The sequence below is a fragment of the Podarcis gaigeae genome (genome assembly GCF_964106915.1).
Source record: "Podarcis gaigeae genome assembly, chromosome: 18".
NCBI classification, from domain to species: Eukaryota; Metazoa; Chordata; class Lepidosauria; order Squamata; family Lacertidae; genus Podarcis; species Podarcis gaigeae.
In genome coordinates, this window is record NC_139696.1 from 3411497 (window position 1) to 3439025 (window position 27529).

The 27529-nt window shown below is 49.6% G+C and overlaps 2 protein-coding genes across 12 annotated transcripts in view; one reads left to right on the forward strand and one right to left on the reverse strand.

Moving 5' to 3' along the window:
- Positions 1-15382, reverse strand: part of DAZAP1 (DAZ associated protein 1) — a 51773-nt gene extending 36391 nt beyond the window's left edge. For 3 of the 10 annotated variants that reach the window (XR_014559729.1, XR_014559730.1, XM_083720612.1), the window contains exon 1: positions 14925-15311. Coding sequence is in view for 6 of the 10 variants with exons in the window: in XM_083720612.1 (XP_083576738.1) it covers positions 14925-14956 (32 nt within the window). In the remaining 4 variants the exon portion in view is untranslated. Of the gene's footprint in view, positions 1-14924 lie in introns of all 10 variants that reach the window. The other 7 variants (XR_014559728.1, XM_083720611.1, XM_083720614.1 and 4 more) reach the window with 7 other exon arrangements.
- Positions 1-27529, forward strand: part of GAMT (guanidinoacetate N-methyltransferase) — a 218826-nt gene that overhangs the window by 188391 nt on the left and 2906 nt on the right. The window contains exons 1-5 of one of the 2 annotated variants that reach the window (XM_083720717.1): positions 15772-15991; positions 18212-18409; positions 22753-22898; positions 25092-25155; positions 27053-27120. In XM_083720717.1, coding sequence (XP_083576843.1) covers positions 15925-15991; positions 18212-18409; positions 22753-22898; positions 25092-25155; positions 27053-27120 — 543 coding nt within the window. In that variant the 5' untranslated portion in view covers positions 15772-15924. Of the gene's footprint in view, positions 1-15771; positions 15992-18211; positions 18410-22752; positions 22899-25091; positions 25156-27052; positions 27121-27529 lie in introns of those variants that run through there. The other variant, XM_083720716.1, reaches the window with a different exon arrangement.

The following is a 27529-nucleotide window of genomic DNA, read 5'->3' on the forward strand; positions in this document are numbered from 1 at the left end:
GAAAACTATTTTCATTGTTTTAAACTCCAGCGCGGGAACAGACAAAGCTCATCATTGTACCCCACAAGGAGAGTCAATCTTCAGTCTAAGTGCCACATGTAAAAAAAAAAACAGCAACCCCAGGGACATAACTCTATACTCACACACACACAATTTTGGGGGATACATATGCCTCCCCCGGGGATGCGGGTGGCGCTGTGGGTTAAACCACAGAGCCTAGGACTTGCCGATCAGAAGGTCGGCGGTTCGAATCCCCGCAATGACGGGGTGAGTTCCCGTTGCTCGGTCCCTGCTCCTGCCAACCTAGCAGTTCAAAAGCACGTCAAAGGGCAAGTATATAAATAGGTACCACTCTGGCGGGAAGGTAAACGGCGTTTCCGTGCGCTGCTCTGGTTCGCCAGAAGCGGCTTAGTCCTGCTGGCCACATGACCCGGAAGCTGGACGCCGGCTCCCTCGGCCAGTAAAGCGAGATGAGCGCCGCAACCCCAGAGTCAGTCAACTATCCCTCAATAAAGGATTCTCTTTGCTCCCCCATTAACACAAGCATATACCTGAACAAGGCCAAAAAACGTTGGGCCTTGGTTCTAGGTTCTATTCACACATTGGGATTCCTCTGCCGCCTCTGCCTCCCAAGCCAAAGGATCTTCAAGGCCACTGAAGTATGAGACAATCCTTCCACTTCAGTTCACACTTTCTCATGCTCGCTTTCATTAAGGCAAACAGTGCCATCCATCAGCAATGCAAACGGCAACACGCTCCGCTTGCACGCCATATGGGTGGGAGAGGGACTGTTGGGAAAACACCAGCGGCAGAGAGAAAGGCTTTCCTCAAAGGTGCAGCAATTCAAGACCCAGGCACCATCAGCTTCCCAGCACCTCCAGCACCAGGATACAGCTCAGACTGACAGATGTTAAAAATCCAACCCCCCTCCTCCAATTAACAAAGTTTACCCCTCAAGGGTATAGAATCATAAAATTGTAAAGGACAGCTAAGCCTATTTATCTTGTTCCCCCAAACACTCCTGGGGTGGGAAAGAGAACAGAGCAAGCAATTAACTCTTTGGAATATTTTGTTTATGCCACTTTAATGCAAGGAAAGCACATGGGGTTTTTATTGACAAAAGGAAGGTTGGCAACTTTTGGTCTCAACCGGATGCCCAGTTCTGGACAAGAGCAAGCTTTCAGTTCATATTATATTCAGTCCTGAGATCCACTATTTGGAGGGAGGTACAGAACAGTGGGTTGGGGGCTGGAGCAGGCAGAATCAGAGATGTCTCTGAGCACATGCTCAGCTAAGGAATTGGTTTTCAGTCACAGAATTGAACTCAGCTGTCACTGGGCTAAGAGGAGGCAAAACCACAAATAGAGGAACAGACCTCCTGGCTGGCAAACAAGTTATTAGTGAATCCCCAAACACAATGACATGATTAACCCCACAGGTGGGGGAGCCAGGTGTATGGCAGAAGCTGCTGAAAGGAAACTTAAGCACCACAAAAACATCTAATTGTGTGTGTGCTTCTCTAGGGAAGCAGGAAGTCTTCGGCACGGCACAAATGGTGGCTCAAGTTAAAGCAGGTTCATGCCAGACAAAAGAGGGAGGCCAGGCTATAGGTCTCTTAAGTGGCCCTCATCAGCCTTCCCTAACCCGGTGCCCTCCAATGCGATGGGTTACAACCCCAAACAGCCCCAGCCAGCTGGGCTGCATGAAACTGAAGGGAGCTGTACTCCAAAACATCTGGAGGGCTGCTTTCCAGGGTCTCAGGCAGACGGGTCTTTCCCCAAATAAGCTGGGGTTTACGCTGTTTAAGCTAACAATGCCAGGGACTTCGGTTGGGACCTTCTGAATGCAAAGCGGATGGCCTGCCACTATGACACGGTCCCTGCCCAGACATGTTCACCCATTTGGGTAAAGGAGTCAAATAAGCACACTGTTTTTTTCTGTCTTAATTATGAGAAACATTTCAGCAATAATGAGATATACGACTATGGCAAAATGACAAGAACACGGGCCGGGAGGCAGAGCTGTAACACAAAGCAATCTTCCCCACTGGCGGGGTGGGGCAGTTATATTGAAAGTGTTATCTATGGATATTTTACAAATGAATATATGCATGTTTAAGAACAAGCATAAAATCCCTTGCTGACCTTAACCCAGCAGCTATGTTGTGTCGATTAACTTGTGGCTGAGAGGATCTGACTCCTCAGCTGGTGCTAAACTACTTTCTCTTTTGCTCGGGATTCTAGCCCTCATGGTACAAGATGCTGTACACAACCATGCAGACTATGCTTGGAAAATACACTCGTCTGCGGCCCAGCATTAATTGTGCCTCTCTACTGCTCATAACAGAAGCATCCTTCTCCTCTATCACCAATTATGGTTTCCCAAAAGCATACAGAGCGCAGGTGTAGTATGTATCAGTGTTAGAAACTCAAGATATATAATCTGGGCGCCAAAGGGCTCCTTAAACTAGAGTGGCAGTCACCATAACGGAATGCAGAGTCGTAGTTTTCAATACAGCTTTTTGGATCCTGAAATTAATTCTGATTGTGCAGATAAAATATAATGGATAGGATTCTACAGGATGTGTTGTTGGTGTGTGAAAACAGTCAAGACCCAAGGATCCCCAGGCATGAACCTCCAGGTGATGGAGATGTCAGGTGCTATTCTGGTGCCTGAGCATCTTCACTTGGTTGCAAGTGGCCAATAGCCAGGTGCATAATGCGCCTGGCAAATTTTGAATGCTGGTATGTATGTGTTCATGGGACGCGGGTGGTGCTGTGGGTTAAACCACAGAGCCTTGGGCTTGCCGATCAGAAGGTCGGTGGTTCAAATCCCCGGGACAGGGTGAACGTCCGCTGCTCGGTCCCTGCTCCTGCAAGTAGATAAATAGGTACCACTCCAGCGGGAAGGTAAACGGCGTTTCCATGCGCTGCTCTGGTTCGCCAGAAGCGGTTTAGTCATGCTGGCCACATGGCCCGGAAGCTGTATGCCAGCTCCCTCGGCCAGTAAAGCGAGATGAGCGCTGCAACCCCAGAGTCGTTCACGACTGGACCTAATGGTCAGGGGTCCCTTTACCTTTTTATGTATGTGTCCAGCAGAACAAAGCCAAGAGCCAGGGCTCTACCTCATAACAGCAACCCAACCTACAAATGCACTCTACGTGGGGCTACCTTTGAAGGTGACTCGGAAACTACAACTAATCCAGAATGCGGCAGCTAGACTGGTGACTGGGGGCGGCCGCCGAGACCATATAACACCGGTCTTGAAAGACCTACATTGGCTCCCAGTACGTTTCCGAGCACAATTCAAAGCGTTGGTGCTGACCTTTAAAGCCCTAAACGGCCTCGGTCCAGTATACCTGAAGGAGCGTCTCCACCCCCATCGTTCTGCCCGGACGCTGAGGTCCAGCGCCAAGGGCCTTCTGGCGGTTCCCTCATTGCGAGAAGCAAAGCTACAGGGAACCAGGCAGAGGGCCTTCTCGGTGTACTGTATTTTTGGTTTCTATGGAAGCCGCCCACTGTGGCTGGGGAGGCCCAGCCAGATGGGCGGGGTATAAATAATAAATTATTATTATTATTATTATGCAATACAATACAATACAATACAATACAATACAATACAACACGTGACCCTTGGTGGGCAGGAGAGGGCAACATCCTGTGCCCTTCTTCCCACGACACCACAGCAGTAATGAGGACAACACTTGACATCACAATGTTGCTGCTTCGTCTACAATTCATTCACTAAGGGAGAACTCTGGTCTCCACCACCACCACCCAACCCCAAGCAAAGACGAACCAAGTACACCTCCCCACGCAGAGAAGGCAGTTCTTTTTATATCTCTTTCTCTGGGCACCAAGATAAAAGAACTACCCTACCCGATGACTAATGGCTTTGTCTTGTCAACTTGATCCAGAAAACTGGATCTACTCCGCAGGCGAGCCACACCCTAAGGATGGTTGCCATCAGACAGACAAGTCTCGCGGGAAGCTAGTTCTAAGTGCCACAGGAGGCTGAGCAACAACAGGTTCTTTGAGGGAAATTTTGCTGCACAGGACACTTCTGACAGCATCGTGAACTTCCATTGTTGCTGGTATCGACAGGAAGGGAGAACTGGAACCCAGTGTCTAAGGCTTGCTTTGCATGTAGAGTGACCCAGGTTCAATCCAGGTTGACATCTCCAGTTAAACAGGAGCAGGTGATGTAAAAGGCCCCTTCTGAGCCCCTAGAAAACCACCTGTCAGGGTATAAAACACTAGGCAGGATGGACAAATAGCTTGACCTGGTAAAGGCAGCTTTCAATGCTCCTATGATCTCTAATGCAGGGGGATAGAACACAACAGAAAGTGGAGGCAGGGGGAAGCACTTGTTTTTTATTATTAGTATTAGTATTATTGCTGCTGCTTTACCATCAAGTAAGCTTTGCACAAACCAGCTCCAGGTGTTAAACCTTTACAACTAGGTATTAAAACTCACCCCAGGCTCAAGATCATTTCACAAGAGGCTGAAGAGCAAAATTTCAGGAGAGTAAGGTAAAGGTAAAGGGACCCCTGACCATTAGGTCCAGTCGTGACTGACTCTGGGGTTGCGGCGCTCATCTCTCTTTACTGGCCGAGGGAGCTGGCATACAGCTCATGTGGTCATGTGGCCAGCAGGACGAAGCGAACCAGAGCAGCACAAAGCAGATGTTGGACTGCTGAGCTATATATATGGCCCCTTCCCACATTTCTTCAGTTTGTGGAATCCAATGAACAGATTGATTTGGACCACTATGGGGAGGGAAGGCAAGCCCTTGCTTAAAAGGTAAAGTGACCCCTGACCATTAGGTCCAGTCGTGGCCGACTCTGGGGTTGCGGCGCTCATCTCGCTTTACTGGCCGAGGGAGCCGGCATACAGCTCATGTGGTCATGTGGCCAGCAGGACGAAGCGAACCAGAGCAGCGCACGGAAATGCCGTTTACCTTCCCACCAGAGTGGTACCTATTTATCTACTTGAATTTTGACGTGCTTTCGAACTGCTAGGTTGGCAGGAGCAGGGACCGAGCAACGGGAGCTCACCCCGTCACAGGAATTTGAACCGCCGACCTTCTGATCAGCAAGTCGTAGGCTCTGTGGTTTAACCCACAGTGCAGTCACCAAAAAGCTCCACAGTTTTGCACCTATGAATCAAATAGGAAAATAGGTGTAGGAAGCTGCCTTATAACAGGTCAAATCATGGGGCCATCTAGTATTGTCTTCACCAACTGGCAGTAGTGGCTCTCCAGGGTTTTTCAGGCAGGGGGCATTCCCAGCGATACCTGGGGATGCTGGTGTAGAACGAACCTGGGGCCTTTTGTGCACAAAGCAGATGTTGGACTGCTGAGCTATATATATGGCCCCTTCCCACATTTCTTCAGTTTGTGGAATCCAATGAACAGATTGATTTGGACCACTATGGGGAGGGAAGGCAAGCCCTTGCTTAAAAGGTAAAGTGACCCCTGACCATGAGGTCCAATCGTGGCCGACTCTGGGGTTGCGGCGCTCATCTTGCTTTACTGGCCGAGGGAGCCGGCGTACAGCAGGACTAAGTCGCTTCTGGCGAACCAGAGCAGCGCATGGAAACGCCGTTTACCTTCCTGCCGTGCTTTCGAACTGCTAGGTTGGCAGGAGCAGGGACCGAGCAACGGGAGCTCACCCTGTCGCGGGGATTCAAACTGCCAACCTTCTGATCGGCAAGTCCTAGGCCCTGTGGTTTAACCCACAGCGCCACCCGCGTCCCAGCCCTTGCTTAAGATCAGAGAAATTCAGGTTTATCCGAGCTCTTGAAATCTACCACTGGGAAAACAGACACCCAACGAAAAGAACTTTCCTCTCTTTTTTTGGAACTAGTGCAGAGTTCAGGGCAAACGCATGAATACCGTGCAAACGCATGAATACCGCTCCCAGTGTTTCGGTTGGCTTTAATAATGCGCAGTGCCCATCAATGGCTGTGCAGAAAGCACAGAGTGTGCCTACGGAGGAGGGTTGTCTAGGGACATCAATACCGAGAGATGTCACCACCACTGTTAGCAAGGCAGGACTCCAGTGCTCACCCACAATCTTATCACAAGCTTGGCTGAAGCAGGCATCAAGAGATGCCCAGGCACAATCCCAACCGCACAGGTCTAGTGAATACTTTAGAGGCACCCTATTATTCACCAATGAATGGGGGAGAGGCAACTTGTGTGGAACTAAGGGCTACACTGGAGGGGTGCAGCTTAATTCTCGGATGTCAGGTGTGTGTGTGACTAAAACAACTTGCATGCAAGAAAGTTCACGTGCTGAAATATACCGTATTTTTTGCTCTATAAGACTCACTTTTTCCCTCCTAATAAGTAAGGGGAAATGTGTGTGCGTCTTATGGAGTGAATGCAGGCCGCACAGCTATCCCAGAAGCCAGAACAGCAAGAGGGATTGCTGCTTTCACTGCGCAGCGATCCCTCTTGCTGTTCTGGCTTCTGAGATTGAGAATAATTTTTTTCTTGTTTTCCTCCTCCAAAAACTAGGTGCGCCTTGTGGTCTGGTGCGTCTTATAGAGCGAAAAATACGGTAGTCTATTGATGAAGCACGCTCGTTCTAGAGGGCTAAGGCAATTTGAGGATGTTGACGCTAGGAATCTTTTCCACATACAAAACGCTTTTCCATTCTGATTGACTTGCAAACATTCGGAAAGGTAGAGAGCATTAAGATTCCCATGTTACAAAAAACTGAGGCTGAGATGTTGCAAGTGGCGCAAGGTCACCCAACAGAAATGACAATAAATGACAAACTATGGATATGGGGTTGAATTTACTTGTCCCTGACCCCGCTCGGGCATGTTCCCTATATCCTATATCCTAAGCCAAGCATCCCTCTGCAAGGAGGAGGGACTTTGAAATCTTTTCAGTCTTCCAGCTCTATTGTAAATTATTTCTGGCCACCTTGACAAATATTCAGACCAAAAAAAAAAAAGTGCAGGGTTTTCTGAGGTCAAGCAGAGCAGCTGTATGTAAATAAAGTGTGGCTATTTATACACAGCTCCATAGATTGCCACAAGCTAAGACAGTTTTGGCCTTTGGCTTTGTGTTAGATGGGATTCTGGTACACTGAGCAAATGCAGAACAAACCGCCGCTGCAGCCTGAAGATGGCATGGGGAAATAAATAAATAAACAGACCACGAGAGAAGCACCAAACCGTTCCAACAAAACCTCTCATCTTCCAGCGCTCAGTCACTGCCATCTTAACTATTATACCAGCAGCTCATCTCCCATGCCATGGGTAACTGGGTTTGCTTGACCCTTCGTTTTAAGCAACACTTTCCTTAATGCTAAAACAAAACGCTACTAACAACAGCAACAACAACAAGAAGGAACAGGTACTTCTAAATGCCTAACTGAAAGCCCCGAGGAACAGGGTAGCAAAGCACAGAAAAGCAATGTATATTACTTATAGGCCCTCGCTCCCTTGGATTATTTTGGGCTCCGCTGGAAGGTCGAGATAGAAATTTAATAAATAAATAGTTTTAATGGCCATGGAGAATTTTCTCCGGCTAGATGCAGTCCAATTCAGACTGATTTGGTACTAAGCACCACTGAGCTTGCTGCTGAGGACCCATATGTAGGATTTGGATGAGCACCCTCTGACTTTTGGTTTTAGGTCCTGTGCCATTTTTATGAATTTGCTGTATGTGAATTGTGTGCTAAGCATCCAACAAATGCCCTCCCCCTCTTTTTTCTGCATTGGGTTGCATCAGTTGCAGTGCCAAACCATGGTTTGGCCGACATGGGTGAATATTAAGAAGAAGGAAGAAGAAGAAGAAGAAGAAGAGGAGGAGGAGGAGGAGGAGGAGGAGGAGGAGGAGGAGGAGGAGGAGTTTGGATTTGATATCCTGCTTTATCACTACCCGAAGTTGTCTCAAAGCGGCTAACATTCTCCTTTCCCTTCCTCCCCCACAACAAACACTCTGTGAGGTGAGTGGGGCTGAGAGACTTCACAGAAGTGTGACTGGCCCAAGGTCACCCAGCAGCTGCATGTGGAGGAGCGGAGACGCGAACCCGGTTCCCCAGATAACGAGTCCACTGCTCTTAACCACTACACCACACTGGTGCCTTGGGCTTGCGCGCTCCCTCTCCTCGCTCTGTGTGCATGGCAATTCTGTGCCTCCTTTACTTCCAGGAAAGGAGGCAATTGCTGAGCACGAGGTGAGGAAGAAGGGCAAGGATGCAGCAGCGGCAGCACAAGCACCTTCTATCAGATTCGGCCAATATGCAGGCTGCAACCTTACCTGGATGGAGACAGTTTGCCAACAATCACCCATGCTCTGTTACCTGAGATGGACGTGGGATTGCCTCTGAAAATGGCCTGGAAGATGCAGTTGGTCAAGAAAAGCACCACAAGATTAACTGGGGCTAATCTAGTCTGTTTCTGTGCTCAATTTAAACCTTTAAGGCTCTAAATAACTTCAGACTAAGTGACCTGGAAGGCCACCTTCTCACATACATACCTGCCCACACCTTAAGATCCTCTTTGGAGGGCCTGTTGCAGCTGTCCCTGCTGAATGAAGCAAGGCAGGCAACTACCAAGGAGAGGAGAGGGCACTTTGGTGAAGCAATAGCCTTCCCAGAAAGGCTCACCCAGTGGCGTAACATGGGTTGCCAAAGCCCGGGGCAAGGCAGGTATCCTTGGCACTGTCTATCGATAGGCGGGAACTAAGGGGCAGAAGCTAAGCAACATACCCGAGGAGCAGCCGTGGCGTCCCGTGAGCACTGAGCATGGCAGAGAATGGAATGGGGGATTGGTCAGGAGCAGGGTTCTTTCCAAAGCCCTGTGCAGAGGACATTGGGAGATTTAAATGTGAGAGGGAGGGCACACTATTTTAAAAATTTATTACTACTACTTTTTCTTTTGAAATTTTGCACCCCTGAGAATATTTACGCCGCTAGCAACCGCCCCTGTGACCCCACCAATGCTACGGCGCTAGCCACTCGCCTAGTAAAATTTCGTGATCTTTCTGGTGACAGGTGAATATAATTTTTTTCTAACCACCCCTTTAAAATTACTTAAGTAATTTAGACCTGTTTTTTAAAAGTGGGGTGCATCAAGTTGTGTTGTGTTGATGCTGTTCTTGAATGGTTTCATGTTTTACTTTGTATTTTAATTTTTTTATAACGTATTTACTGTACGTCACCGAGAGAACTTTATGTTATGGGATGCCCTGCAAACATAGCAAACAAACGAAATTAAATCAGAGGCTCCTTGAAGGCGCTCTCTCTCTCTCTCTCTCTCAGAAGCAAACCAAGCTCTGCCATTGTGCCTAAAATCAGCCCATTCCTATTGCATTATCTTTCTCTTCACCACAGAAGGAAAACAGTTTCCTATGAAACCACAAATAACGAGCAAGCTACAAAAGCTTACAAATCCAATTTATTAAAACAACACAGATTATTCTGGCCACATTTACTGTGCCACATTCCACAGGATCAGGAAATTTAAAAAACCCATTTGCTATTAGAATTTTATAAGTGTTGCGAGGACACCCAGAATCGACAGCACTCATAACGCTGAGAATTTTGCTGTTGCTAACTGGCATCAGGATCTAGCACCTGTTAGGCCGACAAGCAAAGAGCATTCCTTGAATCTTTATGAAGGAAGTCTAGAGGAAATCTAGTCCCACTTGCAAAGGGTCTATAGGTTGCTTGTCCAGTCGCATATACCTTGACCTAGACCAATAACGGGGAACCTATGGCTCTCCAGATGTTGATGAACTCCCATCATCCCTGACCACTGGCCATGTTGGCTGAGGCGGACTGAGATTGTAGTCTAACATCTGGAGGACCACAAGTTCCCTACCACTGACACAGGTGGTCTATGCTTAGCTATTTTAGTCATTGTGGCCTTTTAAAAATAAAAGTATTTACTGCACTGTTGCCCGAAGTGGATTTGCACTGGTCATAGGTGACTGCTAAGAACCTTTGCGCATTTCAGTTACCGTATTTTTCCCTCTATACGACACACCAGACCACAAGGCGCACCTAGTTTTTGGTGGAGGAAAACAAGGGGGGCGAATTCTGAATCTCAGAAGCCAGAACAGCAATAGGGATCGCTGCGCAGTGAAAGCAGCAATCCCTCTTGCTGTTCTGGCTTCTGGGATAGCTGCGCAGCCTGCATTTGCTCCATAAGACGCACCCACATTTCCCCTTACTTTTTAGAAGGGAAAAAGTGAGTCTTATAGAGCAAAAAAAGGTATATTTTTTCACCTGGGGTTTCACAGCTCAGTTTAAAAATTTAAAATTCAGCTCAAGGCTGATAGAAGCAGCTTGTTTCCTGCCACCTTGAGTGCTACTCTGACAATGGTAAGGCAGTATATCTTATCAGTATTTTTCTTTTAAAAATTACTGCAGCAGCAACAACGTACTTGATGCTTTACCAAGTAACAGAGACAGGGCCCAACCCCAAGACACTCAAAGAAGAAATGTCAACAGTGGCTTAGCAACACACTACAAGGAAAGAACTTGCAAGGAATGAACGTATTTAAGTGCATTTCAGCTAGGAATATGAATTAGTTTTATGAGGGATGGTGTAAGACTCAAGGAAAAGGTAGACTTTGATGAGAAAATGCATCACAACTCACAGAGCTGAAATCTTCCCAATGAGTAGAACCCAAAGGACGAGCCATTCTTCTTGTCACCTCCCAAAAAGTATTCAGATGAATGTCTACTTGCAACCCTGGCATAAGGCTTGTACTTTTGCCACCATGCTCATTCTGCATGCTGTACTCTTAAGCATGGTCTGATAGTAGAAGAAACTTTATGATCAAACTGATTGATATTAAACTAAATGTGAAGCAATGTATGGAGGCATAATCTAAATATTATAGTTCCTGGTTTTAAGCATCTTTTCCATTTTCAGCATAGTAAAGTTTCTTCGATTTCAGGCTATGTATGCTTATTTCCTATAGAATGGAAGCTTGGTGAGCTAAGGCTTAGAAATATTGCCCCAGCTCTTTTCCTACCTACTGTACTGCAGACATCCTGTTCAACATTTGGAGCACGGTGACTAAGGACGACATATACAAAGACTCAACCAGTGAGCTATTTTGAGGTTATAGATTAAAAGCATGAAATCCCTTAGAAGGCTTTACAAAAGTAAACCCCCCCCTTTCTCACCCCCCTTCAAATTCAGCCATTCCCAGGATGGAAATTGATCTGTGGAAATCTGCCCGGGAACAAGAAATATAAAGGCACGTTGGGCACCCCAGGAGGTCTTATCTGCATGTGGCAGAGAAGTAAAAAACGAGATACAAAAGAGAATCTTCTTTTTAAGCCTTTATCCCTCCAGTGTGGGCTGCCTCGGCCTCAGAGGCTGAAAGCAAAGCGATGCCTTTTGCCAGCCACGCTCAGCACAAGAGGGGCAAGCTCCATGCATCATGGGGCAGCATTGATGAATCACCAGTGTTCTTGTCCTACACAGGTTCTCAGCCTCCTTCAACTGCAGGAAGGGGACTTAAGAGGCATGAGAGAGACTGTTTCAGGGGCAAAAGTCCGAATATGATGGCTCGTATAGGGTCACAAAGGGACGAGGAGGAGCGTGGTTCAGCAACCAATGCTCGCCTCACCTCACAAAGTGTGCAGAGGGACCTCAGATAATAATTGGAGCTCTTCACAAGGGAGTCACAGCAAGGAGCTGCCGCGGATGCCAACCTAATGACCTTGTGCCCCAGCTGCAGAGCCAGGTGCAAGCTGCCAGCTGCTCCACAGCCTTAGATTTCTACTGCCAAGCTAGAAACCCATCACCCAAAAGGCAGCAAACAGGATGTCAGAGGATGTGGGGGTTTGGGGTGTGTGTGTTGTGAGAGGAGCCCCAAAACCCATGTCAGAGGGCTACAAATGGTCTGGGCCTCTGAACTGATTAGGGAGCTGGATATGAGCCCACAATCTCACTACAATCTTGATCTATATCCACATATTACCTAAGGAGTAATTTAAGAGCACCTGACAAGTATTATCCCCAACAGTGTTATCACTATATGCACCAACACACGTCCTCAACAGTTGAATCACCTCCCTGTGTGTTTTGGAAGGAATGGAGCCCAAGAACCTTTCGCTGCCATGTCTGCTCCACCATCCAATAATCCAGGAGACAGATCTTTGCGTATCTGCTGGGAGCCCTCTAGTCTAATACAACCCACCCACTGGGGTCTCAAGGCCAAACAGCAGCCACCTCTCCATTGGAGGTTGTGCTCCAAATCCCCATTCTCTTATCTGGAAAGTAGCAATCACAGACCAACAGCCCCCTAGAGAGAACCCTCCTCCATGTTTAAAGGCTGGACGGTGCCTTTCTGGAAGCACCTGGTTCAGTAATGTGGAAAGTGGGGTTTTGGATGAAACAGACCAAGCAGGGCTCTCGTTTTTCCTGAAATCCATTTGTGCACTTAGCTCCCCACCCCATTCTCTCTTTCATCTTCTGTGGCCTTAACCCCCACATTGCCCACCCATTATTATTTTGAATCCAACCCTCCCCCCACCCTAATTAATAGCTAATTATATTGGCACAGAGAAAGGTTGGGAGATAGACAGGGGGGGGGGGGAATTTCATTTCGCTAGAGTTTCTCGCCGCTCCTCTCACAACCCCCATCAAACTGGCCCTCTCCCAACCCTCAACTTCAACCCCACCCCCAAAATAGAGAAGATTTAAGATCCATTGGCCCACCTTGCCCTGCAGTGCAGAGGGGTTAAGAGAGACAAGGGGTAGAGGGTACAGAGAAGAGTGTGCTGGCCATGGGGGCAGGGGGGGTTCCTTTGGAGAAACTCCTGCCTCATAGCTGAAAAAGTAGGTCGCCGGGGCCCTCTTGTGTGAGGTAAAATAGGAAAACTTCCCCCCCCACGCCCTGCCCCCCCCACGTGACAGGGCCTTCCCCCTAAATAGTAAGTGTGGCCTTTTGGGGGGGCCTCCCTCTTTCCCCCCTTCCCTTACAACAGGGCTACTACGTGGAAAAATAGAGGAAGAGGGGGGTGTCCTCCCCGTGAGCCCCACTTCCCCCCAAGTGTGGTCTTTTGGGGGGTGGGGGGCTCCCTCTTTCTTCTCTTCCAACAATGCTACTAGGGGAAACAGAGGGAATGGGGGTGTCCTCCCCGTGACCCCCACTTCTCCCCAAGTGTGGTATTTTGGGGGGCTCCCTCTTTCCCCCCTTCCCTTACAACAGGACTACTATGTGGAAACAGAGGAAGAGGGGGTGTCCTCCCCGTGACCCCCACTTCCCCCCAAGTGTGGTCTTTTTGGGGGGCTACCTATTTCTTCCCTTGCCTTACAGCAGGGCTATGTGGAAACAGAGGGGGGGCTCTCCGTGGCGCCCTCCCCCTCGTGACAGGGCCTTCCCCCTAAATAGTAAATGTGATCTTTTGGGGAGGGCTCCCTCTTTCCCGCCCCTTCCCTTACAACAGGGCTACTACGGGGAAACATCGAGGAAGAGGGGGTGTCCTCCCCGTGACCCTCACTTTACCCCTCGCCCTGTTCCCCCCCACACGTGACAGGGCCTTCCCGCTCCCCCCAAGTGTGGTCTTTTGGGGGGGCTCCCTCTTTCTTCCCTTACAAGAGGGCTATGTGGAAACAGAGGAAGAAGGTGGTGCCCTCCCCGTGACCCCCACTCCCCCCCAAGTGTGGTCTTTTGGGGGGGCTCCCTCTTTCCCCCTTCCCTTACAGCAGGGCTACGATGTGGAAACAGAGGGGGGTGTCCTCCCAGTGACCCCCACTTTCCCCCCACGTGACAGGGCCTTCCCCCTAAATAGTAAATGTGGCCTTTTGGGGGGGGGCTCCCTCTTTCCCCCCTTACAACAGGGCTTCTATGTGGAAACAGAGGAGGGTGTCCTCCCCGCGACCCCCACTTCCCCCCAAGTGTGGTCTTTTGGGGGGGCTCCCTCTTTCCCCCCCTTCCCTTACAACAGGGCTACTATGTGGAAACAGAGGGGGGTGTCCTCTCCGTGACCCCCTCCCCCTCGTGACAGGGCCTTCCCCCTAAATAGTAAATGTGGCCTTTTGGGGGGGCTCCCTCTTTTCCCCCTTAAAACAGGGCTTCTATGTGGAAACAGAGGAGGGTGTCCTCCCCGCGACCCCCACTTCCCCCCAAGTGTGGTCTTTTGGGGGGGCTCCCTCTTCCCCCCCCTTCCCTTACAACAGGGCTACTATGTGGAAACAGAGGGGGGTGTCCTCTCCGTGACCCCCTCCCCCTCGTGACAGGGCCTTCCCCCTAAATAGTAAGAGTGCTCTTTTGGGGGGGCTCCCTCTTTCCCCCCTTACAACAAGGCTACTATGTGGAAACAGAGGAGGGTGTCCTCCCCGCGACCCCCACTTCCCCCCAAGTGTGGTCTTTTTGGGGGCTCCCTCTTTCCCCCCTTCCCTTACAACAGGGCTACTATGTGGAAACAGAGGGGGGTGTCCTCCCCGCGACCCCCCTCCCCCCTCGCCCTGCCCCCCCACATGTGACAGGGCCTTCCCCCTAAAAAGTAAATGTGGTCTTTTTGGGGGGGCTCCCTCTCCCCCCCCTTTACAACAAGGCTACTATGTGGAAACAGAGGGGGGTGTCCTCCCAGTGACCCCCACTTTCCCCCCACGTGACAGGGCCTTCCCCCTAAATAGTAAATGTGGCCTTTTGGGGGGGCTCCCTCTTTCCCCCCTTACAACAGGACTACTATGTGGAAACAGAGGGGGATGTCCTCCCCGCGACCCCCCCTCCCCCTGCCCCCCCACGTGACAGGGCCTTCCCCCTAAAAAGTAAATGTGGTCTTTTGGGGGGGCTCCCTCTCCCCCCCCCTTACAACAAGGCTACTATGTGGAAACAGAGGGGGGTGTCCTCCCCGCGACCCCCCTCCCCCCCTCGCCCTGCCCCCCCCACACGTGACAGGGCCTTTCTTCCTCCTCCCCCCCCCCCTCACCCGATCTCGTCGGCGCTCCCCACGCTGTTCATGGCGGGGGCGCGAAGGCCCTGGGCCCGCTCGGCTGCCCCTCCGCCGCCTCCTCTCTCGCCGCTGCCTCTTTCTGCTTCCTCCTCCGGCGCTGAGGTGAATCCGAGCGGGGTGTGAGGGGGGGGGGAGAGAGAGAGGAGGAGGCGGCGGCGGTTGTGGCTGCTGCTGAGGCGGCTTTCTCTCTCTTCTCTTCTCCTTCTTCCTCTCCGGCTCCTCCGCCGCCGCCGCCGCCTCTCCTCCTCCTTCTCTCGGGGCTTTTCCTATTTTACCTCACACAAGAGGGCCCCGGCGACCAAGCAGCAGCAGCAGCCAGCGGGCGTCGCGCGCATGCGCAAGCGGCACGCACGCACACGCGCGCGCGCCCTCGCCTCCCGTTTCCCCTGCGGCCGCCAACCGCCGCTCCCGGCCGGACAGCGCCGCACTGCGCTTGCGCCAAAGCGCGAGTCGCTTTCTTTTCCTTTTCTACGCTCCACCCCACTATTCGCCATTGGCTGGTTCTAAACGGGGTTTACCGCAGGGGCGGGAGGGCGACGCGGGTAGCCGAAGGGAGGAAGAGGCGGCGCGCACGCGCGTTGCTCGTCAAGGTGGGTTTTCCGCGAAAGGCATTATGGGAGGTGTAGTTTTTTTTAAAAAAAGAATTCGTTAATGGAGGGCGGAGAAAACGTCTCGCCTTCCTAAAGGATGATGGGAAGTGTAGTTTGTAGCCGCTCGCACGCAGAGCACGTCTTTGCGACCGCCTGAGGGGTCAGGAAGAGGAGAAAGGTGCGCATGCGCTGAGGAAACATAGCGTATTTGGCCGCCGCAAGGCTTCATGGGGGTTGTAGTCCGTTGGGCTGAGGGAATGAGAATGGAATTATTATAGGGAAAGTTTTCAGGCCATTTGTGTGAGGGAGGGAATGTCTGTTTTAAGAGGATTAAATAGATTATAAGGGGGAAGGAAAGGAAGCTTTTGGTGCCAGCCCCCCACAAAATGCCTTTTAGTAGGAAAGGAGGCACTCTGTCCATGCTCAGAGACACCTTTTATCCTGAACTCACATGTACATGAATGTGCGTGGAAACTAACCTACTGGGAAAAAAGTAAAATAAATGCATTTATTGCCTGGCTCATTTGGCCTCTGGTGGCCCTCATAAAGTTGCTCAGAGTGAAATGTGGCCCTCAGGCCGTTTCCTTAGGGCCAGTATAAATTACCTGGTGCATACTGGGGCAAATAAATAAATAAGCAAATATATTTCACGTGGACCATTAATAAAACCTTGAGGGGTCTTGATGGAGACGTCGACCCAAGCGTGCAGCAGCCGTGACAAAGGCAAATCCCATAATAATAATAATAATAATAATAATAATAATAATTTATTTATACCCCGCCCATCTGGCTGAGTTTCCCCAGCTACTCTGGGGGAAAGGAGCTGAAAATAAAACTGTCAATGCCATGAATGTCATCATACAGATAATATGTGTCCAATTCTGGTCGCTTCGTGTGAAAAAAGGATAGGGCACCATTGATTCCCAGCGGAGCTGGATCCAGTGGTTTTCCAAAACCCTGATTTGCCAGGTAGGGGTGAGTGCAGGGCCGGATTTAGGTCTGATGCCGGTGGAAGAAGATTGGAGGAAATTTAAAGATTACCTACAGAAATATTGTAAAATTAATGAATGTTAGAAAGGTGTTGGAATGAAGTTATATGGCTTTAGCAGAAATGTTATCAAGAATTAAATATAAATAGACTGTTAATGGATTAAAGGGAAAAATAAGGTCAGAATGTGTTAAGATAAATTATAGGACAGAAACCTGAGGAAGATGGAAAGGATTTGCTGAAACAGTTAATTGAAGTGGAATACAAAAAAGGGAGGTGCGAGGAGGTCGCTGAAACAAGTAAATGAAAAGATAAGATATTGAAAGTACCGGATGTGTTTTTAATTGTTTTTATTTTGTTTTGCTATCTATATGTAGTTTTTTGGTCTTTGTATTGTATTATATTGTTTTGTTTAACTCTTTTTCTTTTTATTCTGTAATCGGATTTAGGTTTGATGAGGCCCTAAACTACTGAAGGTAATGGGGCCTTTTCTATGTCCAGCCGTCCTTTGTCAACAACAAATTTCCACTGTTTTCTTTTTTTGTGTGTGTGTGTGTTGAATATATTCTAAATGGCCATTTATGGACCTTTTAAATAGTGGGTAGACATGGCAGACGACACAGCGATTTCTCCAAAGCAGCTCTTTATTTTGTAAGCTGGAACAGAAAACTGAACAGCAAACAGCTCAGCCGGCCTGCTTTTATAGGCAGCCGGCTGTCAACATTGTAGCAACAACAACCCAGAGTTTCCCCGCCTAAAATAACTGACGTGGACCTGAGTGAAAACTATCTACAGGCCTGAGTGAAAACTATCTACAGTATCCCCCTGCTGGCCCAGGGGGAACTTCACTACATAACAGACCTATTAGGTATCTCAAGCCATTTGCACATGCAATCAGTCCATGCCGAATGTAGGCACGCTATACAGTGGTACCTCGGGTTACTTAATTCGTTTATAACCTGAAACTGTTCTTAACCTGAAGCACCACTTTAGCTAATGGGGCCTCCTGCTGCCGCCGCGCCGCCGCAGCACGATTTCTGTTCTTATCCTGAAGCAAAGTTCTTAACCTGAAGCACTATTTCCGGGTTAGCGGAGTCTGTATCCTGAAGCGTATGTAACCTGAAGCGTATGTAACCTGAAGCGTATGTAACCCGAGGTACCACTGTATATAGAAAGGAGCAAACCAGTGATATTTTAGGGAGCAGGCTAGCAGGCGGGGGCCATGACTTACATCACAGGAGCCTGCACAACACAAAACACTGTTGCTGGATGCAGGTTTTATTTTATTTGTTTTTTATCTTATATTTTGGAAATGAACATCCAAGTTTTTTTTCTTTTAAATTTTTTGGGGGAACCCCCAAGAGAGCGGGGCCCTAAGCTACAGCTCGTTTAGCTTATACGTAAATCCAGCCACTGGGTGAGTGCATGCAAGAGTTATCCAGCAGGTGTCCCCTCGTTCCTTTCCCATTTGGAAAATGGGCGTTGCAAAATGAGAGGAGGGGGGCATGGAATCACCCTTCCCTTTTCAACTCAGCACTCCTGAGATGCAGAGTCAGCTGTTTTCCCCTCCCCTTCGCCCCCCAGCTTCATCTATTTAAAGCCAACTTATTTAAAGTCCAAGGGGGCGCCTGCTGGGATCTGTTAAATCTCCAGCTCTCTATTTCTTTCTCTCTCTGCCTCTCCAGCTCCAGCCAACATGACTTCCTTGTCCGAAACCGCCCAACCAATTTTCCTGGAAGGGGAGAACTGCAAGCCCTCCTGGAAAGAAGCGGCCGCGGGGTACGACACGACGGACACCCACTTGGAAATCATGGGGAAGCCGGTTATGGAGCGCTGGGAGACCCCTTACATGCATTCCCTCGCTTCTGTGGCCGCTTCGAAAGGTAGGACGGTGCATTTACCGTATTTTTGGCTATATAAGATGCACCAGACCGCAACACGCACCTAGTTTTTGGAGGAGGAAAACAAGAAAAAAGATATTCTGAATCTCAGAAGCCAGAACAGCAAGAGGGATCGCTGCGCAGCGAAAGCAGCAATCCCTCTTGCTGTTCTGGCTTCTGGGATAGCTGCGAAAACGCAGCCTCACAAGGTACGTCAGAAGAGCCCTAAGGCTGAATCAGGTTATAGAGGGGTGTGTGTGTGTGTGTGTATGTATACACACACACACACACCTATACACATATACATATTTACACATATACTCTCTCTCTCTCTCTATATATATATACCGTATTTTTCGCTCTATAAGACACACCAGATAGGGACGCGGGTGGCGCTGTGGGTCAAACCTCAGTGCCTAGGACTTGCCGATCGCATGGTCGGCGGTTCGAATCCCCGCAATGACGGGGTGAGCTCCCGTCTTTCGGTCCCAGCTCCTGCCCACCTAGCAGTTCGAAAGCACCCCTAAGTGCAAGTAGATAAATAGGTACCGCTTTCTAGCAGGAAGGTAAATGGCGTTTCCGTGTGCTGCGCTGGTGCTGGCTCGCCAAAGCAGCTTTGTTACGCTGGCCACGTGACCCGGAAGTGTCTCCGGACAGCGCTGGCCCCCGGCCTCTTAAGTGAGATGGGCACACAATTCTAGAGTCGGACACGACTGGCCCGTACGGGCAGGGGTACCTTTACCTTTACCTTTTTAAGACACACCAGACCACAAAACACACCTAGTTTTTGGAGGAGGAAAACAAGAAAAAATATATTCTGGCTTCTGGGATAGCTGCGCAGCCTGCATTCGCTCCATAAGACGCACACACATTTCCCCTTACTTTTTAGGAGGGAAAAAGTGAGTTTTATAGAGCAAAAAATACAGTATGTTTTGTTTCGCTGCATTCCACTGAGAGGCCAGGAGCTGGCCCGCAAGGTAGCCCAGTTCGCTTCAGGGCCAAGTGTTGGGAGAAAGGAACCCGGTCTCTCCCTGGTGCCAGCCTGACACGTTCAATCGCAATGTCGTGGTCATCAGAGGTTTGTGGGCAAGCCTACCTTCAAGGGGTGTTGTTGCCATAGCGCGCCAGCGCTCCAAACTCCCCGCTTTTGCGGTAGCGGCCAGAACTGGTGGACATCCCAGTAAGCTGAATATTGCAAGATTCGGGAAAGGCGGAAGAAAGGACGTCACAGGGTTGAACTACGGAACTCCTTGCCACAGGAAGGAGGCGGTAATGCGTCCGAATACCAGTTGCCACAGGAAGGGAGAGTTGTTCTTGTGCTTGCGGCCCCTCGTGAGAATTGGATGGGGGCTCCCTTTGGCTTGATCCTGCAACCAGGCTGTCCTGACGTTCCCTTTCTGGTTCGACGTTGCCAACCTATCCTAAGCTACTCCTTGTCTGAAAGACTCTGGGTTGTACCCAGCTATAACCTCTGCCCCAGAATAGCACCCATTGGAAGGAATGCTCCAAAGTTAGTCTGTCCCATTAATTTCAGTGGGTCTCCTCCGAGTAGGGCTAGCGTTGGTGGCAACGGATTCCCTCTCTGGCTGCACTCTAAAGCACATTCAGCTGCACTCTAAAGCATATTCAGCTCCCACCCTGCAGCGCTACAACTCTGTGTTTATATGATATAGAACCACACACAGCTGATGAAGCCCCTTGGGGCGAAACAGGGGAATATGCAGGAATCCTTCTCTTGTCTACCTGTGCCTCTACCAGTGCTACTTTCTTAAATCTACCAACCTTATCATCTTCATTTGACACTTACAAGACTATTTCATGGTACTCTTCTAAGGGATACGTCAGATAGAAAAATACAAGAGAAGATGAAGAAATTTTGTACATACTGGACTTGGTGGTTAACTGAATAAGCTACATTTTAATATATTATGTCACAATGCTAACTTTGACGTTATGAGAAGCTGCATCTAATTTTGAGAAGTAAGGTAAAGGTAAAGGGACCCCTGACCGTTAGGTCCACTCGTGGCCAACTCTGGGGTTGAGGCGCTCATCTCACTTTACTGGCCGAGGGAGCCGGCGTCCAGCTTCCGGGTCATGTGGCCAGCAGGACTAAGCCGCTTCTGGCGAACCAGAGCAGCGCACAGAAACACTGTTTATCTTCCCGCTGGAGTGGTACCTATTTATCTACTTGCACTTTGACGTGCTTTCAAACTGCTAGGTTGGCAGGAGCAGGGACCGAGCAACGGGAGCTCACCCCATCATTGTGGGGATTCGGACCGCCGACCTTCTGATTGGCAAGTCCTAGGCTCTGTGGTTTAACCCACAGCGCCACCAGCCTCCCTATAATTTTGAGAAGTAGCTTCTAGTAAATGACTTTACAATTGTTAACATACAGCCTATTACCTTTATGTGTTTTTTTCCAAGTGGATTTGCGTAATACAGGCATTCGAGTGGTTTTGAGCTACAACTTCCAGCACCCTTTAGCTAACATTCCAGGGATTATTGGACACGGGCACAGCAGTGAAGGAATGTGCTTTAACCTTTTTCCGCCCCTCACCCCAGGTCTTCCTGCCTGAGACCTCCTTGTGTTGCAGCAGAGTTAAGAATAGCCACACTGCAAACTATCTCCCCTTCTGAAATAAACGCTTGTCTGCGGGTTCGATTCAGGGGTCGGGCTTTTCCCAACAGCTGCAAGCTGAGACGTGGGTTGCAGACCCCTAGGGCAGGGGTCTGCAACCTTTAAGACAAAAAGAGCCACTTGGACCCGTTTCCGAAGGAAAAAATACTGGGAGCCGCAAAACTTGTCATTATTAAAATAACTTTTTTGTCACTTTTTTATTATTTCTTTGTTTGACCCCTCAGAATTACTCCTCCTCATAGAAATAAACGTTAAATTAACAAGTTACCTTTTTGTGTGTGTGTGTGTTCTTCACTCCCCTTCAAAACAGTGACCAGCGTACATGTTCCCTTTCAATGCAGTGACCAGCGTACATGCCCCTTAGAATGTAGTGGGCAGGCGGGTGGGGGGGAAGGTGACGTCGGGATGGTGCGTGACTAACACACGCACCGCCCCCATGCGACGTCACAGCCAGTACAGCGCCCGCCACAGTGGGGAGTGTTGGGGCACACAATGCGCCTCCTCCCCTCGCTAGTATCCGCCCCGGAGCCGCGGCAAAGGTGTAAAAGAGCCACATGGCTTGCAGACCCCTGGCCTAGGGGAAGAAAGATTATCTTGGATAGAGCAAAAAAAATCTAGATTTTTCTTACAGCAGTGAACTCTGGCCTTCTCGTATTTAGCCTGAAGGCCAACACACAAGCCTGTTCCACATACTTTTGCCTCTGGCAATATTTAAGGCGGGCATGCCTCTCCCCCCAAGTTGATAGGCAATGCCATTTAAATGGTGTCCGTGCTCCACATCTTGTGATTGGTTATGTGGGGCAGGTCTTACCTAGGCCTCCCCAATATTTTATTCAGATTGGCCTCTGCTTCCAGACTGATCAGGCATGTGGTTTTTTTTGGGGGGGGCAGCCAATTTAGAAGCCAACTTTTGAATTTCGTACCCGAGACGTTTTCTTGCTCGTACTGCACTTGCTGCCTGCATTGAATTGTAAGTAAAATTTTTGTTTAACAAGAACAACAACAATTTTATTATTTATACCCCGCACATCTGGCTGGGTTTGTTTATCTTAAAACAACGTGTGCTTCATTCTGTGCAAAGGGGGTGAAGAGGTGGAAAGGGGTCAGCAGACCCCAAAAGAATAGGCATTGAAAGCCACAATTGCCTTATTCCTGTGCTTTGTAAAGGTAAAGGGACCCCTGACCATTAGGTCCAGTCGTGGCCGACTCTGGGGTTGCGGCGCTCATCTCGCTTTACTGGCCGAGGGAGCCGGCGTACAGCTTCCGGGTCATGTGGCCAGCAGGACTAAGCCGCTTTGGCGAACCAGAGCAGCGCACAGAAACGCCATTTACCTTCCTGCCAGAGCGGTACCTATTTATCTACTTGCACTTTGAGGTGCTTTTGAACTGCTAGGTTGGCAGGAGCAGGGACCGAGCAACGGGAGCTCACCCCAATACTGCGGGGATTCGAACCGCCGACCTTCTAACCGGCAAGTCCTAGGCTCTGTGGTTTAACCCACAGTGCCACCATGCAGGCTGCAAAATGTAAGAGCCTTTGACTCTGCAGAAAAGGCTTTGCAGCCCATTAACTTTTTCTGTTTCTCCCACACTTGTGGGATAGGACTTTTAAATGTCCCTCTGCATATTTTACGCTCGATCCGTCTCCTTGGTCCGCTCAAAGAGTCGCGGCCGCTAACCGGACCTCCTTGCTCTTGTGTGTTCCACTCAGGGGGCCGGGTGCTGGAGGTGGGTTTCGGCATGGCGATCGCCGCCACCAAAATCGAGGAGTTCAATATTGAAGAGCACTGGATCATTGAGTGCAATGAGGGTGTATTCCAGCGGCTGAAGGAGTGGGCGAAAACACAGCCTCACAAGGTACGTCAGAAGAGCCCTAAGGCTGAATCAGGTTATAGACACACACACACACACACACACACACACACACACCTATACACATATACATATCTACACATATATTCTCTCTCTCTCTCTATATATATACCGTATTTTTCGCTCTATAAGACACACCAGATAGGGACGCGGGTGGCGCTGTGGGTAAAACCTCTGTGCGTAGGACTTGCCGATCGCATGGTCGGCGGTTCAAATCCCCGCAATGACGGGGTGAGCTCCCGTCTTTCGGTCCCAGCTCCTGTCCACCTAGCAGTTTGAAAGCACCCCTAAGTGCGAGTAGATAAATAGGTACCGCTTTCTAGCGGGAAGGTAAACGACGTTTCCGTGTGCTGCGCTGGTGCTGGCTCGCCAGAGCAGCTTTGTTACGCTGGCCACGTGACCCGGAAGTGTCTCCGGACAGCGCTGGCCCCCGGCCTCTTAAGTGAGATGGGCGCACAACCCTAGAGTCGGACACGACTGGCCCGTACGGGCAGGGGTACCTTTACCTTTACCTTTTTAAGACACACCAGACCACAAGACACACCTAGTTTTTGGAGGAGGAAAACAAGAAAAAATATATTTTGAATCTCAGAAGCCAGAACAGCAAGAGGGATAGCTGCGCAGTGAAAGCAGCGATCCCTCTTGCTGTTCTGGCTTCTGGGATAGCTGCGCAGTCTGCATTCGCTCCATAAGGCGCACACACATTTCCCCTTACTTTTTAGGAGGGAAAAAGTGAGTCTTATAGCGCAAAAAATACAGTATTAACCATATATTCAATAAACGTTTTAAGGATGTTAAAATGAACGTTTCAAGTTGTAAAACAGAACATTTTCTGTTTTACAACTTGAAACATCCTTCAAACGTTTATTGAATATATGGGTAATAACTGTGTACACCTGAAAATGTTGGCAGCACTGTGATAAATTCAACAGTGCAGATATGTTCTGGTGTATGTAATAATGGAATACTGAATGGTATACTTTTTTGGAAAATATGCAGGGATTTATGATGTGCAAAATGAACCATGGAAAGTGAAGAAGGGCAGTCGTTGTGGTTTTAAGGATATATGAAAACCATCCAGCGAAGGGGAGTCCACCACCTTCTGAGGGAGCCCCATTCCACGGCCAGAACTGCTCTCACACTCAGTGAATCCTACCTCGTGTTTAGTCAGAAACTAAATAGTGGTTTTCTTCCTTTTGATGATTTTCATAAAAATTTCGATTTTGCGATATGAAATAAACATTTTACAAACTCTGGAATATCGAACAACTTCCCTTCTTCCCTTTCCATGCTTCATTTTAAAAACTCAGAGTGGTTTTTCAAGGTTTGTGTCTAGAGGGCGGAAGCCCTTATAGGATCCATTTTTCCCCACGCACCCTCAAACCCAAGCCCGGCCTGCAAAAGACGAAGCGGTTTAAAGTTTGCAATGTAGACGTGATTCCCGGAGGGGCTGGCACACCTCCTACCAAGAGGCCTGTGATTGAATCTGCGGATTAACGGCAGTACTGCTGTACCTTGGAAGTCGAACAGAATCCTTTCCGGAAGTCCAAAATGTTCGGAAACCCAAGTGCGGTTTCTGATTGGATGCAGGAAGCTCCTGCAGCCAATCTGACATTCGGCTTCCAAAATATAGTTCACAAACCAAGTCACTTCTTGGTTTGCGGCGTTCGGGAGCCAAAATGTTCAGGAACTACCGTATTTTTCACTCTATAAGACGCATCAGACCACAAGACACACCTGGTTTTTGGCGGAGGAAAACAAGAAAAACAATATTCTGAATCTCAGAAGCCAGAACAGCAAGAGGGATCGCTGCGCAGCAAAAGCAGCAATCCCTCTTGCTGTTCTGGCTTCTGGGATAGCTGTGCAGCCTGCATTCGCTCCATAAGACGCACACACATTTCCCCTTACTTTTTAGGAGGGAAAAAGTGAGTCTTATAGAGCAAAAAATACGGTAAGCTGTTCGAAAACCAAGGTACAAATTTTAAGAATGTTTTCCTGATTTTATTTCTTCTTTTGAGTTTTCTTTGCTCTCCAACAGCCCCTCTCTGGCCCAAACAACCAAACCAGGTTAAACTGCAAACCGAGAGGATTTGAGCAAATGTTTTTGAGCCGATTCCCAGCTGCTGAGTCAGTTGAGTGGTCAGTCATTAACGTCCTCTCCTCTGCTCTGGTCCCAAGGTCGTTCCCTTGAAGGGGTTGTGGGAGGACGTCGTCCCCACCTTGCCCGACGAACATTTCAACGGTAAGCAAGAGATAAAAAGGTTTCCCCCCTTTCTCTCATGACCCCACAACTGGTGGGTGTCCAATTAAGCTGAAGAAGCTGGGAGATTCAGGATGGGTCAAATAAAGCCCTTCTTCGCCCCGCGCAAACTGTGGAACTCCCTGCCACAGTAGGCAATCACGGCCAACTTGGATGGCTTTAAAAGGGGATTAGACAAATTAATGGAGGGGAAAGGCCATCAATGGAAGCTATGCTCTGCCTCCTAGTTGGAGGCAGAAATGCTTTTGAATTCCAGAATAAGACAATACTAAGTTTTCCTGTCTTCTGAACAAGAGTCTCTCTGCTGTGATCATATATTAAAATAAAACCCCACATTTCTTTTCTTACTGTGTATCCATTAATTCACACCCAGTTCCCAATTCCTGTTGTATTTGCTGTACAGTTTTTTGGGGGGCAGGTAGGTATAGAGGACTCCCTGGTCCTGAATGGGGTGACTGTGCCCCTGAAGGACCAGGTGCGCAGCCTGGGAGTCATTTTGGACTCGCAGCTGTCCATGGAGGCGCAGGTCAGTTCTGTATCCAGGGCAGCTGTCTACCAACTCCATCTGGTACGCAGGATGAGACCCTCCCTGCCCGCAGACTGTCTGGCCAGAGTGGTGCATGCTCTGGTTATCTCTTGCTTGGATTACTGCAATGCGCTCTCCATGGGGCTGCCTTTGAAGGTGACCCGGAAACTGCAACTAATCCAGAATGCGGCAGCTAGACTGGGGACTGGGAGCGGCCTCCAGGACTCTATAACACCGGTCCTGAAAGACCTGCATTGGCTCCCAGGACGTTTCCAAGCACAATTCAAAGTGTTGGTGCTGACCTTGAAAGCCCTAAACGGCCCAGTATACCTGAAGGAGCATCTCCGCCCCCATCGTCCGACACTTAGGTCCAGCTCCAAGGGCCTTCTGGCAGTTCTCTCATTGCGAGACATGAGGTTACAGGGAGCCAGGCAGAGGGCCTTCTCGGTGGTGGCGCCTGCCATGTGGAACGCCCTCCTGTCAGATGTCAAGGAAATAAACAACTACCTGACTTTTAGACGACATCTGAAGGCAGCCCTGCTTAGGGAAGTTTTTAATGTTTGATGTTTTATCGTATTTTTAATATTCTGTTGGGAGCCGCCCAGAGTGGCTGGGGAAACCCAGCCAGATGAGTGGGGTATAAACAACAACAACAACATTATCCCAATTTTAAAAAACCACCCCTTCCCTCCAATGATTTTTATGAACTCCCATCCTCCCTTGCCATTGGCCATGCTTGTTTTGGCTGATGGGAGCTGTAGCTCAGCATCGTCCGGGGGCCAGATGTTTCCCCACCTCTGGAATAAAGAAGTCCACCTTTTGCTTTAGGTGTGGGAGACTCCTAAGTTGGCGAAGTAAACTCTTCTACCTTTCCCACCCCAACCTGGCCACAGTGATCCATGCGACGGTCACCTCCAGGCTAGACTACTGTAATTCGCTCTACGCGGGGCTGCCCTTGAAGCTGTCTCAGAAACTCCAGCGGGTGCAGAATGCTGCAGCGAGGCTCCTCACGGGGTCTCTGCCATGGGAGCATATTCACCCAGTGCTTTTCCAGCTGCACTGGCTCCTGGTGGAGTACAGGAACAGATTTAAGGTGCTGGTTTTGACCTTTAAAGCCCTTCCCGGCCTAGGACCCTCATACCCATGGGACCGCCTTTTCCGGTATGCCCCACGGAGGGCCTCAAGGTCCATATATAGCAACACCCTAGTGGTCCCGGGCCCTAAGGAAGTTAGATTAGCTTCAAACAGAGCCAGGGCCTTTTCAACACTGGCTGGGGAGGACGGGGTATAAATAAAAATTATGATGATGATGATGATGATGATTATGTCCTGTTTCTTTCCTGCAACCTCTAGGAATCCTCTACGACACCTACCCTCTCTCAGCCGAAACCTGGCACACTCACCAGTTCAGCTTCATCAAGGTAAGGCATGACGGCATTCAGTGGCGTAGCGTGGGTTGTCAGCACCCGGGGCAAGGCAAGTAATTTGCGCCCCTAACCCCTAACCTGCCGCCGCTGCCAGCTTCTTCTTGCTGCTGCCTGGGCTGGGGTATTTACGGTACGGTAGCCACGGCGGAGGCGGCGGGTCCATGTCAGGTGATCTGAGGCGAGTTGCCGCTGGCGCTGCCGCCCAAATGACGCCGCCGCTTGCCCGGAGAAGGAGGAGGGCAGAGAGGCGAGGAAAATGCAACATGGCCCAGCAGCTGCTGCAGCAGCGGCGGCGGCGGGGCTGTGAGGAGGGGCAGCCTGGCGCGCCCTCCGTGGCCCTGACGCGCGGCGAGCACTGAGAGCCGCTGCCTGCCGGACGCCTTCAGCCCGGACGCGGGCACAG